The sequence below is a fragment of the Terrapene carolina genome, unplaced genomic scaffold, assembly GCF_002925995.2.
Source record: "Terrapene carolina triunguis isolate 2854851 unplaced genomic scaffold, T_m_triunguis-2.0 Scaffold28565, whole genome shotgun sequence".
Lineage (NCBI taxonomy): Eukaryota > Metazoa > Chordata > Testudines > Emydidae > Terrapene > Terrapene triunguis.
Window position 1 is genome coordinate 3,511 of NW_020692916.1, and position 14,278 is coordinate 17,788.

At 50.0% G+C, this 14,278-nt stretch overlaps 1 protein-coding gene across 1 annotated transcript in view; it reads right to left on the reverse strand.

The window, feature by feature from the left end:
• Nucleotides 1-8,582, reverse strand: part of LOC112119534 (killer cell lectin-like receptor subfamily B member 1B allele C) — a gene marked incomplete at its 3' end in the record, with an annotated part of 11,770 nt that extends 3,188 nt beyond the window's left edge. The window contains exons 1-2 of the mRNA XM_026662574.1: nucleotides 8,498-8,582; nucleotides 2,984-3,079 (exon numbers count right to left, since the gene is read on the reverse strand). Coding sequence (XP_026518359.1) covers nucleotides 2,984-3,079; nucleotides 8,498-8,582 — 181 coding nt within the window. The remainder of the gene's footprint in view (nucleotides 1-2,983; nucleotides 3,080-8,497) is intronic.
• Nucleotides 8,583-14,278: the final 5,696 nt, after the last annotated feature.

Here is a 14,278-nt window from a genome sequence, read left to right on the forward strand (position 1 = left end):
GGGACTGTCTCTCCCTGTGTGTCTGTGCAGCGCCTGGCCCAACGGGGACCTGATCTCAGCTGGGGCAGGGACTGTCTCTCCCTGTGTGTCTGTGCAGCGCCCGGCACAATGGGGCCCTGATCTCAGCTGGGGCAGGGACTGTCTCTCGCTGTGTGTCTGGGCACAGCTGGGCCTCTAGGCTCCACAGCAATAGATATAATAACAATAACAGAGGCTGGTCCAAGGGCCTACGGCCTATTTGCAGCCTAGAATGTGTCTGTGCTGGGCTGTAAGGAGCCAGTTGGGCTCTGGGCAGAAGATGCCGTTTGCTGCTCTGTCCCTGTTTGTCACCTTGTTTACTTGGGTGGCAGGGGAGACACTGATGGTTTCTCTTTGTGGTGTAGGAGAGGAAATAAAATGAGGACAGGAGCTGTGTCTGGGCAGTGAGGGGGCGATTCAGCTTCAAAGGGCATCTAAGTCAGTGGAAAGTTTTATTAACCCTGCACTAGTAACCCACCTGAGATCAGGGCCCCTTTGTCCTGGGCTCTGCACAGACACACAGGGAGAGACAGTCCCTGCCCCAGCTGAGATCAGGGCCCCGTTGTGCCGGGCGCTGCACAGACACACAGCGAGAGACAGTCCCTGCCCCAGCTGAGATCAGGTTCCCGTTGTGCCAGGCGCTGCACAGACACACAGAGAGAGACAGGCCCTGCCTCAAAGCACTTTCAATCTACTTAGACAAAGGAGGCACGATCTCCATTTTATAGATGGGGAAACTGAGGCCCAGAGCACTTGCCCACAGTCACACAGGGAGTCTATGGCAGAGCCAGGAATTGATGCTAGAGCTAAGCGCGGCTTGCAGACGAATGGAGGATATTTAATGTCAGTATGAAGGTGGTGCCCTAAATTCCTTAAGGGCGTCTGAAAATCTCCCCGTAAATAGACAAGGCAAATCATAGGCTGGGGAGGGAAGAGAAACACAAAGGCAAAGTGCCTTGTGCAACGTCACCCAGCAGATGTTGGAATAGAACCCACATCTGTTAAAGACAATATCCTCTTCTGACAGGTCTGGTTCTCTCACTATATCTCCATTGCTGTGACTATCTCTTGGGGTGTGTATGTATTAGATAGAGTAGGTAAAAAAATCCGAATTTATGTGCCACAAGCAATTCCAATATTTCAACATTTATTTTTGCCCTGAACTGGGTGAAAAGTCAAAGTATCAAAAACTTGTTTGTGGAAGGAAACATTCAGAATCAACCTGATTTGGAAGGTTGAAATGTTTCACTGCAGGTGGGTTCAATATTGACATGCCGCTGCCTGAGCTGCTGGGAGTTGTAGTTTGGTGCCTCATGCCGCGGTTCCTCCTTATGGGCGAGGCTCCCTGGCTGGACTACATCTCCCATGATGCACCTCAGGCTTGGGACTCCCAAGGTGCACTGCAGTGACACAGCCAGAGTGGAGATATCTATATGTGTGTAACCCCCAAGGTGCTTCCCCAGGTCTCTGGGGCTCTGTGTGCTGGTAGCTCAGGGAGAGGCGCTGTCCCTGGGGGGAAGGTGGCTCCCGGGTTAGAGACCTTTGTTGGGAAAACTCCCCCCACAGCCTGGCTGAGTTTAGCCCCGCATCTCCCTAGGGAAAATCAGCCACCACACCCTGCATGACGAGGACGCCTGCCAGCAGTGATCATCAGCCCCTCTGCAGTGCAGAGCCATCTCTGAGCGTGAGGATCCGGCGTGGAGCTGTGAGTCACCGTCCTTCCATTGGCTAGTCAGGGAGATGGTTCGGGAGACCCCCCCCCCCCACTCCCGGGACTGGGCCCTCAAGCCAGCGGGTCGGGTTTGGGGATTTTACAACCTGCTGCTTATTAAACCCGTGGCGGGACTGACGGCCTCATCCCACGTGTGAGTCCTTTGGGCTGCACTGAGCCCAGTCAGCCAAGCTGCTAACTGAGGCACAGATGATATCGTGCTCACAGATCATCAAGGACCCCTACAAGTATGTGTGCCAACGGGACACTAATTTGACCTTTGCTAGATCAGGTCACGTGACTGAGGAAATTCATGGGTATTATCAGCGTGGGCACCGGTGACCCTTGGAATAGTGTTTTACCCTTTTTGTTATATGTATCTCCTGTTTAATATAATTACAGTGTAGAATATATTGTATATGTCTGTGTTATTTCTTGGGAGTCTCCAACTAACTGGCAAGTAAGTGGGGTTTACCCTGTGGTCAGAATTTTCCTGCCAAGCTGCCCTGGTGACCCTGCCTGGCAGGAGCGAGGGGGGTTGGAAGCACCGGCAAATAAATTAATACAGGAAGAAAATAAAAATGTTATACCCTGGGGAGCGGAAAGCGGGATCCGGAAGAACCCAGGGCGTCCCTCAAACCCGTCAGGGGATTGGTGCTAAAGAAGGTAACCAGGGGGGAGGGGGTAGGGAGTGCTACATATATAGCAAAATCCTAATTTTCCTTTTTAAAAATCACATTTGGATGAGAAATTCTCAATCAGTGCTAGTATTAGACTTGGCTGAATTTTTTTTCTAATTTTAAAATGTCGATGTAATTTTGAAATTTGAAACAAAAAATGTTGATGAAACTGTCACATAATTCTCCCCTCTCCCTCCCATTTTTCAGCCAACTTGTGGAGCTTTTCAAATTTTGAACTTTCAAACTTTAGGGGGTCTTTTGAATTTTGAAAAGAAGGTGACAAGGTTTTTAAAATATATATATATATTTTATATATATCTCAGTTAAATATTCCCCTTATTTTTAACCAGTTCTAATGTATTCCTGGATCTATCTAGTTATCCATCCATCCCCATGCACACCCATCTCCCTCTCTATTTAATTTTCTCTCTGTTACAGTCAAGCTCTTTGGAGCATCAAAAAAATGTACCAGCTAGTGGGAGGGGCTCCACAATAGAGTTCTGGAGGGACGGGACAATCCATGCTATACACGGATGGACCCACACAAATAAACACGGAGCCGTCAACTACTCACCCCAAATCCCCAGCGCTATCACAGCAATCACCAGGACAATATTCCCAATCCATCCGACCCACAGCGCTGTCCGATGCCACTGGGGACTTGGGGGACCTGTAAGAGCCAACGTCTGGTGAGAAACAATCGGAATCTGGTGTATGAAAGACTGTTTCAAAGAAAAACACAGCCTTGATCTTACAGTGTGGGTAGAATCCTATGCCCACATGGAGTTTATTACAGGATTGGGGCCTATACGCTCACCTGTTTTCCTTTGTAGGCCAGTCTGGGATGACTGGAGAGCTGTCTGACTTTTTATGTAAAGGCAATGGGGTGAAATTTTGGCCATTTTCTTGAAAATGGGAATTTTTATGAAAATACTGATATTTTCTCAATATTTTACATTTCCTGCATTTTTAAATAACCCCTCCCCCCCTTTTTTTTATTCTTCACCATATTGGTTTGTTGTTTTTCAGGTTCTTTTTCTGTTTGATTGCATTATTCTTAATGATTTTCTATTGTGTTCATTATGTATATTGTCAATTTGCATACCTTGGCTGTAACATGCACAACAACGGAAAGTCCGGGAGTAAATAATGTCACAAATTGGCAAGGTAGCAGCTGCATGGACCAGCTTAAACAAGATTTGGTCATTGCAAATCTACAGTTTAAAGACCAAACTCTGAATGTTCAACTCAAATGTTATTTCCACCCTAATGTATAGATGTGAAAGCTGGAAATCCACCAAAGGCATAGACAGATGTCTAAATACCTAGGAAAGCAAATGTCTTAGAAAATTACTAGACATTAAATGGAATGAATTAATAACAAATGCCAAGATTCGTCAGAGTCCAACATCACCTGCTCTCTAAAGTTATCCAGAACAGAAGTTGGAAAGATCTGGGATGCGTTTTCTCAGGACACTGTTGGAAGACAGGATATTGGGCTAGATGGACCATTGGTCTGACCCAGTATGGCTATTCTTATGTTAAGAATGAAGTGGAGCATTGGGCAGCTGGAAAAACATGCAAAAGGGGCCTAGCAAAGACTCCCTCCATCGAGCAGTCCTCAGAGAGAGAAAACTCTCAGAACATAACAGCACAGAAGACATGCAAAGAGCAGCCCATGTTAGACAGGGATCATAGAATATCAGGGTTGGAAGGGACCTCATCTAGTCCAACCCCCTGCTCAAAGCAGGACCAATCCCCAACTTAATCATCCCAGCCAGGCCGTTGTCAAGCCTGACCTTAAAAACCTCTAAGGAAGGAGATTCCACTACCTCCCTAGGTAACCCATTCCAGTGCTTCACCACCCTCCTAGTGAAAAAGTTTTTCCTAATATCCAACCTGTATATAAATATAAAATCTGGATCGTATCCCAAATGAAATTATTAGAGAACGCAGTGGTGTGAAAGATATTGTTGTGGAAAGCAGATATAATAAGATACGATGGGCGGGCCACATAGCACTGGTGCTGGGTGGTGAGTCTTGCCCACATGCTCAGGGTTTAACTGATCGCCATATTTGGGGTCAGGAAGGAACCCTTTCCTCCAGGGCAGATTGGCAGAGGCCCTGGAGGTTTTTCGCCTTCCTCTGCAGCGTGGGTCACGGGTCACTTGCTGGAGGATTCTCTGCACCTTGAGGTCTTTAAACCATGATTTGAGGACTTCAATAACTCAGGCATAGGTTAGGGGTTTGTTACAGGAGTGGGTGGGTGAGATTCTGCGTTGTGCAGGAGGTCAGAGTAGATGATCATAATGGTCCCTTCTGACCTTAAAGTCTATGAGTCTTAAAAAGTCTATGAGCATGGTTCACGGACAATAGGTGGACCGCAATCATTACTGAGTGGTACCCTCGAGAACAGAAAAGACCACCTGGTTGGCCTCCAAGAAGATGGAAAGATGACATTGTAAAACGTTTCGGACGAACGTGGAGAAGGAAGGCAAGAATGCAAGAAGAATGGTGGACGTGTTGTGATTGGCACAGTCTTAACAACAGCTGAAGACCAATCGATCCAGGTGATTCAAACTAAACCTCCCGCACTGCAACTTGAGACCATTACTCCTTGTTCTGTCATCTGCTACCACTGAGAACAGTCTAAATCCATCCTCTTTGGAACCCCCTTTCAGGTAGTTGAAAGCAGCTATCAAATCCCCCCTCATTCTTCTCTTCTGCAGACTAAACAATCCCATGATGGAGCCTGGGTCGTGCCCTGAGCAACCTACAATGGCACGGGCAGGATTTGGCATCACTCTTATTATTTTGCTTTCCCAGATTTGATTTTCTCAAATGTTTCCCATTTGCAACATTTTTGGCTGGAAACTTTTTCCCATTTGTAAACATCTTTGGTTCGAACAATGTTAGTCTCTAAAGTGGCACAAGGACTCCTCATTGTTTTTGTTGATACAGATTAACACGGCTACCACCCTGAAATCTTTGGTTCGGTGCTTTCTCTTTCCATTTTCAAGGTTTAATTACTATGTTGCATGGCCGAGCTTCATTGGTCAGCTCGGTCACATGACATCATTGTTTCAGGCTGAACATCTTTCAATCTTGAAGACATAGAATCACAGAACTGTAGGGCTGGAAGGGACCTCAAGAGGTCATGTAGCCCACCTCCCCGCTCCCTCACCCCGCACTGAGCCAGGACCGTATTTACCCCTAGACCATCCTTGACTGGTGTTTGTTTAACCTATTCTTAAAAACCTCCAATGCCCGAGTTTCCACAACCTCCCTAGCTAACCTGGTTCAGTGCTTAACTACCCTTAGAGTTAGAACGTTTTTCCTAAAATCTAACCTAAATCTCCCCTGCTGCAAAGTAAGCTGATTTCTGTTTATTGTAACTTCAGTGGCCATGGAGAGCAACTGATCAACACCCTCTTTAGAACAACCTTTTTCATACTGGAAGACTGGTCTCACGTCCCCCCTCAGCCGTCTCTCCTCTAGACTGAACATGTCCAGTTCTTTCAACTTCTCCTCATCGGTCATGTTTTCTAAACCTCTTCTAAACATTTCTCTGTCTTGAGAGCAAAACGTTTTTGATGTTTTTTGAGCTACTCAGAAATTCCAAGGCTGGAAGGGACCATTCTGGTCGTTTTGCCTGACCTCCTGTATTACACATGCCAGAGAGCTTCCTCAAAATAATTCCTAGAGCAGATCTTATAGAAAAAAACACCCAGGGTTGATTTAAAACTTGTCAGTGATGGTGAATCCACCACGACCCTTGGTAAATTGTTCCAATGACTAATTACGCTCCCCATTAAAAGTTTACACCTTATTTCCAGTCTGAATTTGTCTAGCTTCAACTTCCAGCCATTGGATCATGTTAGAACCGTTCTCTGCTAGATTGAAGAGCTTGTTATTCAATATTTCTTCCTCATGTAGATACTTATAGACTGTCATCAAGTCACCCCTTAACCCTCTCTTTGTTAAATAGATGGAGCTCCTTGAGTCTATCACTACAAGACAGGTTTTCTGATCCTTTAATCATTCTTGTGGCTCTTCTCTGACCCCCTCTCCAATTTAGCAACATCCTTCCTGAATTGTGGTCACCAGAACTAGACACAGGATTCCAGCAGCGGTCACAGCAGGGCCAAATCCAGAGCTAAAATAACCTCTCGGCTCCTACTCAAGATCCCCCTGTTTATGCATCCAAGGATCTCATTAGCCCTTTAGGCCACAGTGTCGCACTGGGAGCTCATGTACAGCTAATTATCCCCCATGACCCCCAAATCTCTTTCAGAGTCCTTGCTCCCCAGGACAGAGTGCCCCCCCCATCCTGTAAGTGTGGCCTGCATGCTTTGTTCCTGTTGGACTCAATCATGTCAATTAGGGCCCAGTTCAGCAAAACATCCTTATCCAGCAAAGAACTTGGATGTGGGTTTAACTTTAACAGTGTGCTCCAGTCCCATTGACCGTAATGGGGCTTAAGGAAGTGGTTAAAGAGAGGCACAGGCGTTAAGTTCTTTGCTGAATTGGGGCCTTACAGCGTAAGGAAGAATAATTCTAATCAAAGCCAGCATCTGTAGGTGAAACTCTCTGGCTTGGATTATGCGGGAGGTCAGACTTGACGATCAGAACGACACTTACAGACATGCAACGTGTATGAATCACAGACACCTAGCAAGAGACATGCCCTGCCCTAAAGAAACTGCGTGCACGGGATGAAATTCACCCTGTGCAGAGAACCAACACAAAGGCTAGACACCATTCTAGTCCTATTTTGCAGGCTATAAGTAGGGCATTGGCCTTTGCGCTGGGCCCTCTGCAGAGATGTGAATTTCCCCCACAGAGGTTGGAAGGCAAGGAGAGGAAACAATAGCTTAAATATAGCTGCTGTGAAGTCAGAGCTGCCCAGAGTGAGGTTAGAGCCATAGGCTTCTTGAAGGGTTTCTTAAGAAGCGTGTTAATTCTGCGCATTGCAGAGATTCTGTGCAGCAGGGGAAGTGCAACACCGGGGCTTGTGATTCTGGGCTTCTCCAAAACAGCCTCAGGTGTCAATTAGAGCAGCCCTGGGATTGCTCTAATTTATGGACAGTCCGAAGCAACTCGGATTATCTGGAGCAGCAGAAATTCTCCTTACTGCTCCCTCACCCACCCCTGCTGGAAACCATCCTGCACTAGGGTTGTTGTTGTTGTTTTTTCAGGGGTGGGGGGAGGGCAGTGTAGTTGATGGCTGCCCTATGCTATACCTGCACTGGGTGAAATTCTCCTCTGGCCACTTGCAGCAAAATCCTGCCCCCGTGTGCTGCCGGTGTGGAGTATAGGGGCCGAGGCAGGCTGGGTGCTGAGCTGTGTACTGACAACTGGCTCCAGCTGTGGGGGGCTGAGCACTTGACCTAAATAAGACCCACCATGTCCAGATTCCCAGTGCCAGGGCTTACCCCGGACGCCAGCCTTCCCCGCCCAGCCAGCGCTCCTCAGCTCTCTAGTAGCAGCTCCATGGACCATTACAGAGGACGCCCGGCGGCAGCATTACAGTTGCACGTACCGGCTTTCCCCGGAAGGACGTGTCAATTACAGTAGCACCCTGAGATGCTGGGTGAGATCAGGGCCCTGTTGGGCTGGGGGCTGCAGGAGCATATAGCCAGAGACAGCTCCTGCTGTCTCAATAGCACTTAGTTAATGTAGTGCCTACAGCTCATCCCCACTCCAGGGACGTGTCTGAGCAGTTCACATTATTCTTGCCAATGCCCCGGTAGCCTGAGTCCATCATGCAACCATCTAGAACGCCACAAGCCCCCAGCTAGAGCTCGGTGGGTTGTAAATGGAGAAGTACCATCTAATGCACCATCCAGACTGGCGAGTGGGTGCATGGACTTCCCCTTTCCACCCCAGGCTTCTGCACTGAGAGCCCCACACGCAGAAGTGAGCTGCTACAGAGAGCTGATCAAAAGTGTTGCAGCCACCTCCCCAAAAGCCAAAAATTCCCCTGGCACAGACCTGCTCTGGGGCAGCCAGTGAATGCAAGGGGCTCCCCAGCAAAATTCATCTTTGGGTTTAACATGAACTCCCTGGGGAAATAAAAGGCACTTACTGTGGGGCTGAGCTGAAAGGGGAGCCCTGGAGCTGGGAAAGCCAGGGGAGAGGTTCAGATCGGCATAGACTATCTCCCCAGCCATGGTGCGAGCAGCTGATAACAGCACCTGGCTGTGTTTGCAGGGCAGCCTGATATGCTCGGTACCAACATCAGGAAGTGCCGCCTCTGAGAGCTGAATTCCACTCCTCTCACATGTGACTGCGAAGGGTCCTGTCACAGCCAGGGCTGTCTAGGTCCTGCAGCCTTAAACCAATGCAACTGGCCTTGAAATGTAGAAACTGGGGCAGTCTTGGGGCCAGGGATTTCGGATGCACCATAGCTTTCAGGTAGCTGTTGTAGGGTCTAGGCATGGGGGCTAAGCTATTGGGCTGGGAATTCAAACTCCTGGCTTCTGACCTGCTGTGGGAATGTGCACAGGTCACTTCTTTTCCCCTGTGCTTCAGTTTCCCCTCCTGCTTCTTGTCTATTTAGATTGTGAACTCTTTGCCACATGGACGCCCTGTGTGTCTGTGCAGCACCCGGCACAACAGGGCCCTGATCTCAGCTGGGGATCAACTCCCATTGAAACTAGGTGCTTAAATCCCTCTGAAGGTCTGCTCCTAAGTGACTTGTCAAGGTTACACACTAAGTTAGTGGCAGAACTTTGTAACCGAGATCTCCTGGGTCCCAGTCCAGTGCATTAACCAGGAGACATCTTCTGTTCTCTTTTTAACACCACGTGAGGACATTGGTTCAGCCTAGGAATGATTTACCCAGTGCCGCTGTTGAGCCTGGCATTGTGCTGGTGAAACGTTTTCTGTGATGTAGCATTAGAATGGATCAATATCACTAACATGGTTCACAGAGTTCAGCAGAGAGTCTAACGGAAGAACAAACTAACCGGACTAGTTATTGACTGAAGTCTTGGACGATGTATTTTGCAAGTGTGGCCTGAGCACACATCGGAAAATATTACTTTCATACCACAACCGGTCAGCCGAGAAAGGTGTCGAATGACAGTGGTTAACAAGTATTAACAGGGCTCTTGGGCCGGATTGCTACCTGCGGTGAATTCACCCTATTTCCGTTGGAATCAGTAGGGCCAGAGAGCCCCCGCTAGTGCAAAGTCATTTTTTACAATGTGCAAAGTAACGCACATTGGGAAAACTAATCCCAACTACACAGACACAATGATGGGGTCTAAATTGGCTGTTGCCACCCAAGCAAGAGATCTTGGAGTCACCATGGCTTGTTCTCTGAAAACATCCACTCAATATGCAGCAGAAGTAAAAGGGTAATAGTATGTTAGGAAAGGGATAGAAAATAAGACAGAAAATATCATAATGCCACTGTATAAACCGGTCGTGCGCCCACACCTTGAATACTGTGTGAAGTTCTAGTCGCCCCATCTCAAGAAGGAGATAGTGGAACTGGAAAAGGTTCAGAGAAGGGCATCAAAGATGATCAAGGGGTTGGACCGGCTTCTGTACAAGGAGAGACTAAAAAGATTAGGGCTTCTCAGCTTAGAAAAGAGAGGGAGGATATGATTGAGGTCTCTAAAATCATGGATGGTGTGGAAAAAATGAATAGCGAAGTGTTATTTACCCTTTCCCACAACACAAAAACCACGGGTCACCTAGTGAAATGAATAGGCTGCAGTTTTAATACAAACAAGAGGAAATACTTTTTCACACAGCACACATTGAACCTGTGGAACTCATTGCCAGGGAATATTGTGGTGGCCAAAAGTGTAACTGGGTTCTAAAAAAGAACTGGGTAAGTCCCTGGAGGATAGGTCGATCAATGGCTATTAGCTAAAGTGGGCAGGGATGCAAACCCATGCTTGAAATGAGCCTAAACTTTACTCTGACTGCCAGAAGCCAGGAGAGGCCGATGGGGTGAATCTCTCCAAAACTGTCCTGTTCGATACACGTCTCGTGAAGCTCTGGTACTGGCCACTGTCAGAGACAGAATACTGGGCTAGATGAACCATTGTTCTGACCCAGTATGGCATTTCCTATGTAAATTGTCCATGGGTCGATTGGAGTCAATGGGGCCAGGTCCCTGCAGTGTATCTGAATTGATTCACTGAGCTCCCCAGGGCAGTGCCGGTTTACACTAGCTGAGGGTTTGGCCCATCGCACGTCAGAGAAGACTTGGTGGCTACATGCTGCTAACCACATCCCTTTTCCATTGAGGGAAGCGTGTCCTCTTACTTGACCTTTCTCATGGTTTCACGCCACCCTTTGGTGTGTTCAGTATAAAGGGGATGTGAGGGGACAGGAAAAGGGACGTGCAGATTTGAACTGACCGTTCTCGGTCGATCCCTCCCATCCCTCGGAGACACGAATCGACGCAGCGGAAAACTCAGCGAGGCGAGAAATAACCCAGGCAGAGGCTCTGCGGTGGAAGGACACAATTTAACGGGAAGGCCACTGGGTGATGTAGAGGCTGAAGTAAAGAGCCCTTTAAGGGTGGGGCAGTCAGATATCAGTGCCCCACTGATGCTAACCACAGCTGCGTGTCGTGTTTAGGAATGGGTTAGTATCTCTTTAAATAGTTTGTGAACCCTCTAATGACGCTCACTGTGTTGTACCCTTTTATTGACTCACATTACTGTAACGTCACTTCTAGCCTGTGCCACACTTACTCTTGCAACGCCCCTGTGGGGCAGGGAAGTGCTGGTCACCCCGTTTTATAGCTGGGGAACAAAGACTGAAACGAAGGACCAGATTTTAAAAGGTATTTAAGCACCCACAACTGCAGATAGGGCCCCTAGTGGCATTTTGAAAGCACGCAGGGCCCTGGTTCACAGAAGGACTTCGGCTTTTCAGTGCTGAGCGTCATAACACCTGTATGTGCCTGAGGGAACGCCAGCTTCGGTGGGCTCAGGATGTCTGGAACTGGGGTGAAATAGGAGGGGGGGGAGGCACCAGCAAATGAGGTACAGAGGCCCCAAATTTATTTTGATGGGCCTGTCACCTTAGAACCTTTGTGAACTCCACCCCTAGGGGCTACTGGGGACGTTTTCTGGTCTGTGATATACGGGATGTCAGACTAGATCAGTGGGCTCCAAACTGTGGGGCATGCCCCCCTGAGGGGGGCGCAGAGGAATGTCCAGGGGGATGTGGCGGGGCCCGGGCCAGCCCCCATGGGGAGGGTAGGGAGGGAGCAACACCTGGCCCCACTCTGCCCCCAGCTCCGCTTTGGTCCCGCCCCCGGGCTTAGCTGCAGCCCCAGTTCCACTCCCAGCCCCCGTTCCTGGCTCCCCGCTCTCGGCCTCGGCTCGGCCGCCGGTCCCCAGGACCCACTCTCGGCCACCAGCCCCAGCTGCGGCTTTGCTCCCGGCCCCGGACCAGCCGCGACTCTGCTCCCAGCCCGGGTGGGGGCCCAGACACATTCCATTACTGGTAACGGGGGGCGGGGGGAGGGCATGAGAGGAAAAGTTTGGGTACCACTGGACTCAATGATCAGAATGGTCCCTTCCAGCCTTGGAATGTATGAATCAGTTGCTTTTTATGCCATGCTCAATGATGTAGCTAGTACATCACTTCAACATCAGAGTGTCTGTGGCAGCTGCTAGCACCCCCCCCCCCCGCCAGCACCCAAAGATGATGATAGGTGCCTAGTGGGGTTTTCAAAAGCACCGAGGGGTGGGGTTCACAAAGGTACCGAGGAGAGATGAACGTGAGAACTAGTCATGAGAGAACTGGATTTGAACCGGTTCTGGGGCCACACAGCTCACTGGAAGAGAGGACAGATAATGGTGTACTTTCACACATGGATTATTTGTAACAGCTACCAGGTTTCAGCCCACGACTAACCAGAAGTACACATTTCTGTAGCCACCGGGCCACGATGCAGCCTCGGATCGCGTTCTAGTTCTAGTTCGAAACCCCCTGACTAAACTCATCTGGGATGCTGATCTTGCTCCGGAATCTGGGTGACTCCTAATAGCAACAATGATGTTCCGCTTAATGAAGTTTCAGAAGTGGTGTGATGAAGCAAACGGCTAGCCAGCACGGAAGGGGTAAAGGAGAGTCTTTGGGCCCAGCTAGCCCCGGTCTGTTATACCTGCAGCCAATGCCGGGCCTGGAGAGGGGAGAAAAGGAGGGAGCCTGGCCCATTTCGGGGCTGGCTGGTGAAGAGGCAGGAGCTGGCGGCCTCCCTGCCTGAGGGGAAGGAGCACTCGCCTGCCGACTAAGGCCGCCAACAAGGAATAAGCACCGTCTCTCCAGTCGAGGGAGACTGTGAAGGGGACCTAAGAGCCTCCAGTTACTGAGGGAGCGAACCCCAGAGACCACCAACGTGCGGCTGCCCTGCCTGAAGGAGCCTGAAGGACCTCAGAAAGGTCCCGCCCAAGGCCGAAGAGGGGATTCAACGTGAAGCAACCCACCCAGCAAACAGGACTAGAGGGGCCACGCCCCAAACTGAACAGACATTGGTAGCAAGTAGCCCAGGGCAGCAGATTTTGACTCCCTGCTGAGAGGGCCTCTCTGTGGAGATAGAGGGAGAGAAAATGTGCAGGGACAGGTGAATAAAGGGAAGGAGAGAAAGATCCCGCAGGGGTGGCTAGAAAGACATCTGTTGAGGTGGCTGGATGGAAGGATGGAAACAGAGACAATTGCAGAGATGGGTGGATGGATCCATGTGGGGTCAGGCTGGGTCGATGGATGGAGCTCGGCAGGGCTGGACACGCAGAGCTGCCTGGTGTGTTTTCTCCTACAAGGAAGGAGTGAGGTCTCAATGCCCTGTTGTGCTTGAGGAGCTACCAGTGTCACCCTTCTGCCTGGGGAAGTTGGCAGCAACAAGGGCTGGGCTCAATATCTAGCAGTTCTTCGTAACCCTACAAAACAGAATCAGCTCCAGCCCCCACCCAGTATTCTGCAAAAACGTACCACACCCCCGGGTGCCTCCAGAAGGAAGAACTTCCCCTTTCCCAAGCACAGAGTCTGCGTAGACGAAATGAGAACGTTTATGAAAAGGGAACCAAGCGTTTGTTTTGAAAAACACGGCAACCGCATGCCAAGACCTGCCACTATAAGCAAACCGCCCACCCCAGAGTATGCTGGGCAGTGGCCTTCGCCTCAGTGGCTCACCTGGCAGCGTGAGAGCCAGACTCACAGATGATCCTTTAATGCGCCGCTCCCCTCTCCCTCCATCGCAACCCACTCTCAGTCGCTGGCCTTGGCCAGGGAAGGCCCAGAGTTCAGACAGGGCCACCTCCCTCCCCCACCTCCCGCTGCTGCAACCGGACTCACAGTTGCCCTGTTCACGCTGCATTAGCTGCTCGCTGCTGGGCCACTGTTCACTCCGCCGCCCCCGGCCACTGTGACATCATCGACCCCGGGGCCGTGGCTTTCTCCACTGCCGCCCGCTGCTCTACGGCACTCTCTGTGATGCCATGGCTTGAGGTCCCACCGCTTCACTTGGCTCTCGGTGATCTCAGCGGTTAGCCGGGCACCTCACCATTCGTGCAGGCTGGGCCATGCCTTTCACTGCCCCACAGCAGGGCTAAGGCTTAGCACCTCGACCTGGTTATCGGTGATTTCAGCTCCAGCGAGCACTGAACGCGACCAAAGAGTCTCCACTGAGTCTTACCCGCGCTGTCCTTAAACAGTGGGGAGGGGACAGGTCAAAGGGCATCAAGGACTTTTAGGCCAGGTCTACACTGCAGACCTACATCGGCATAAGCGCCGGCTCCGTGGGTGCTCCAGCCATGGAGAACTCATGGAGAAAAATTAGCGGGTGATTAGCACCCACCGGCAGACAAGCTCCCCTGCCAATCAACTTCTCCCC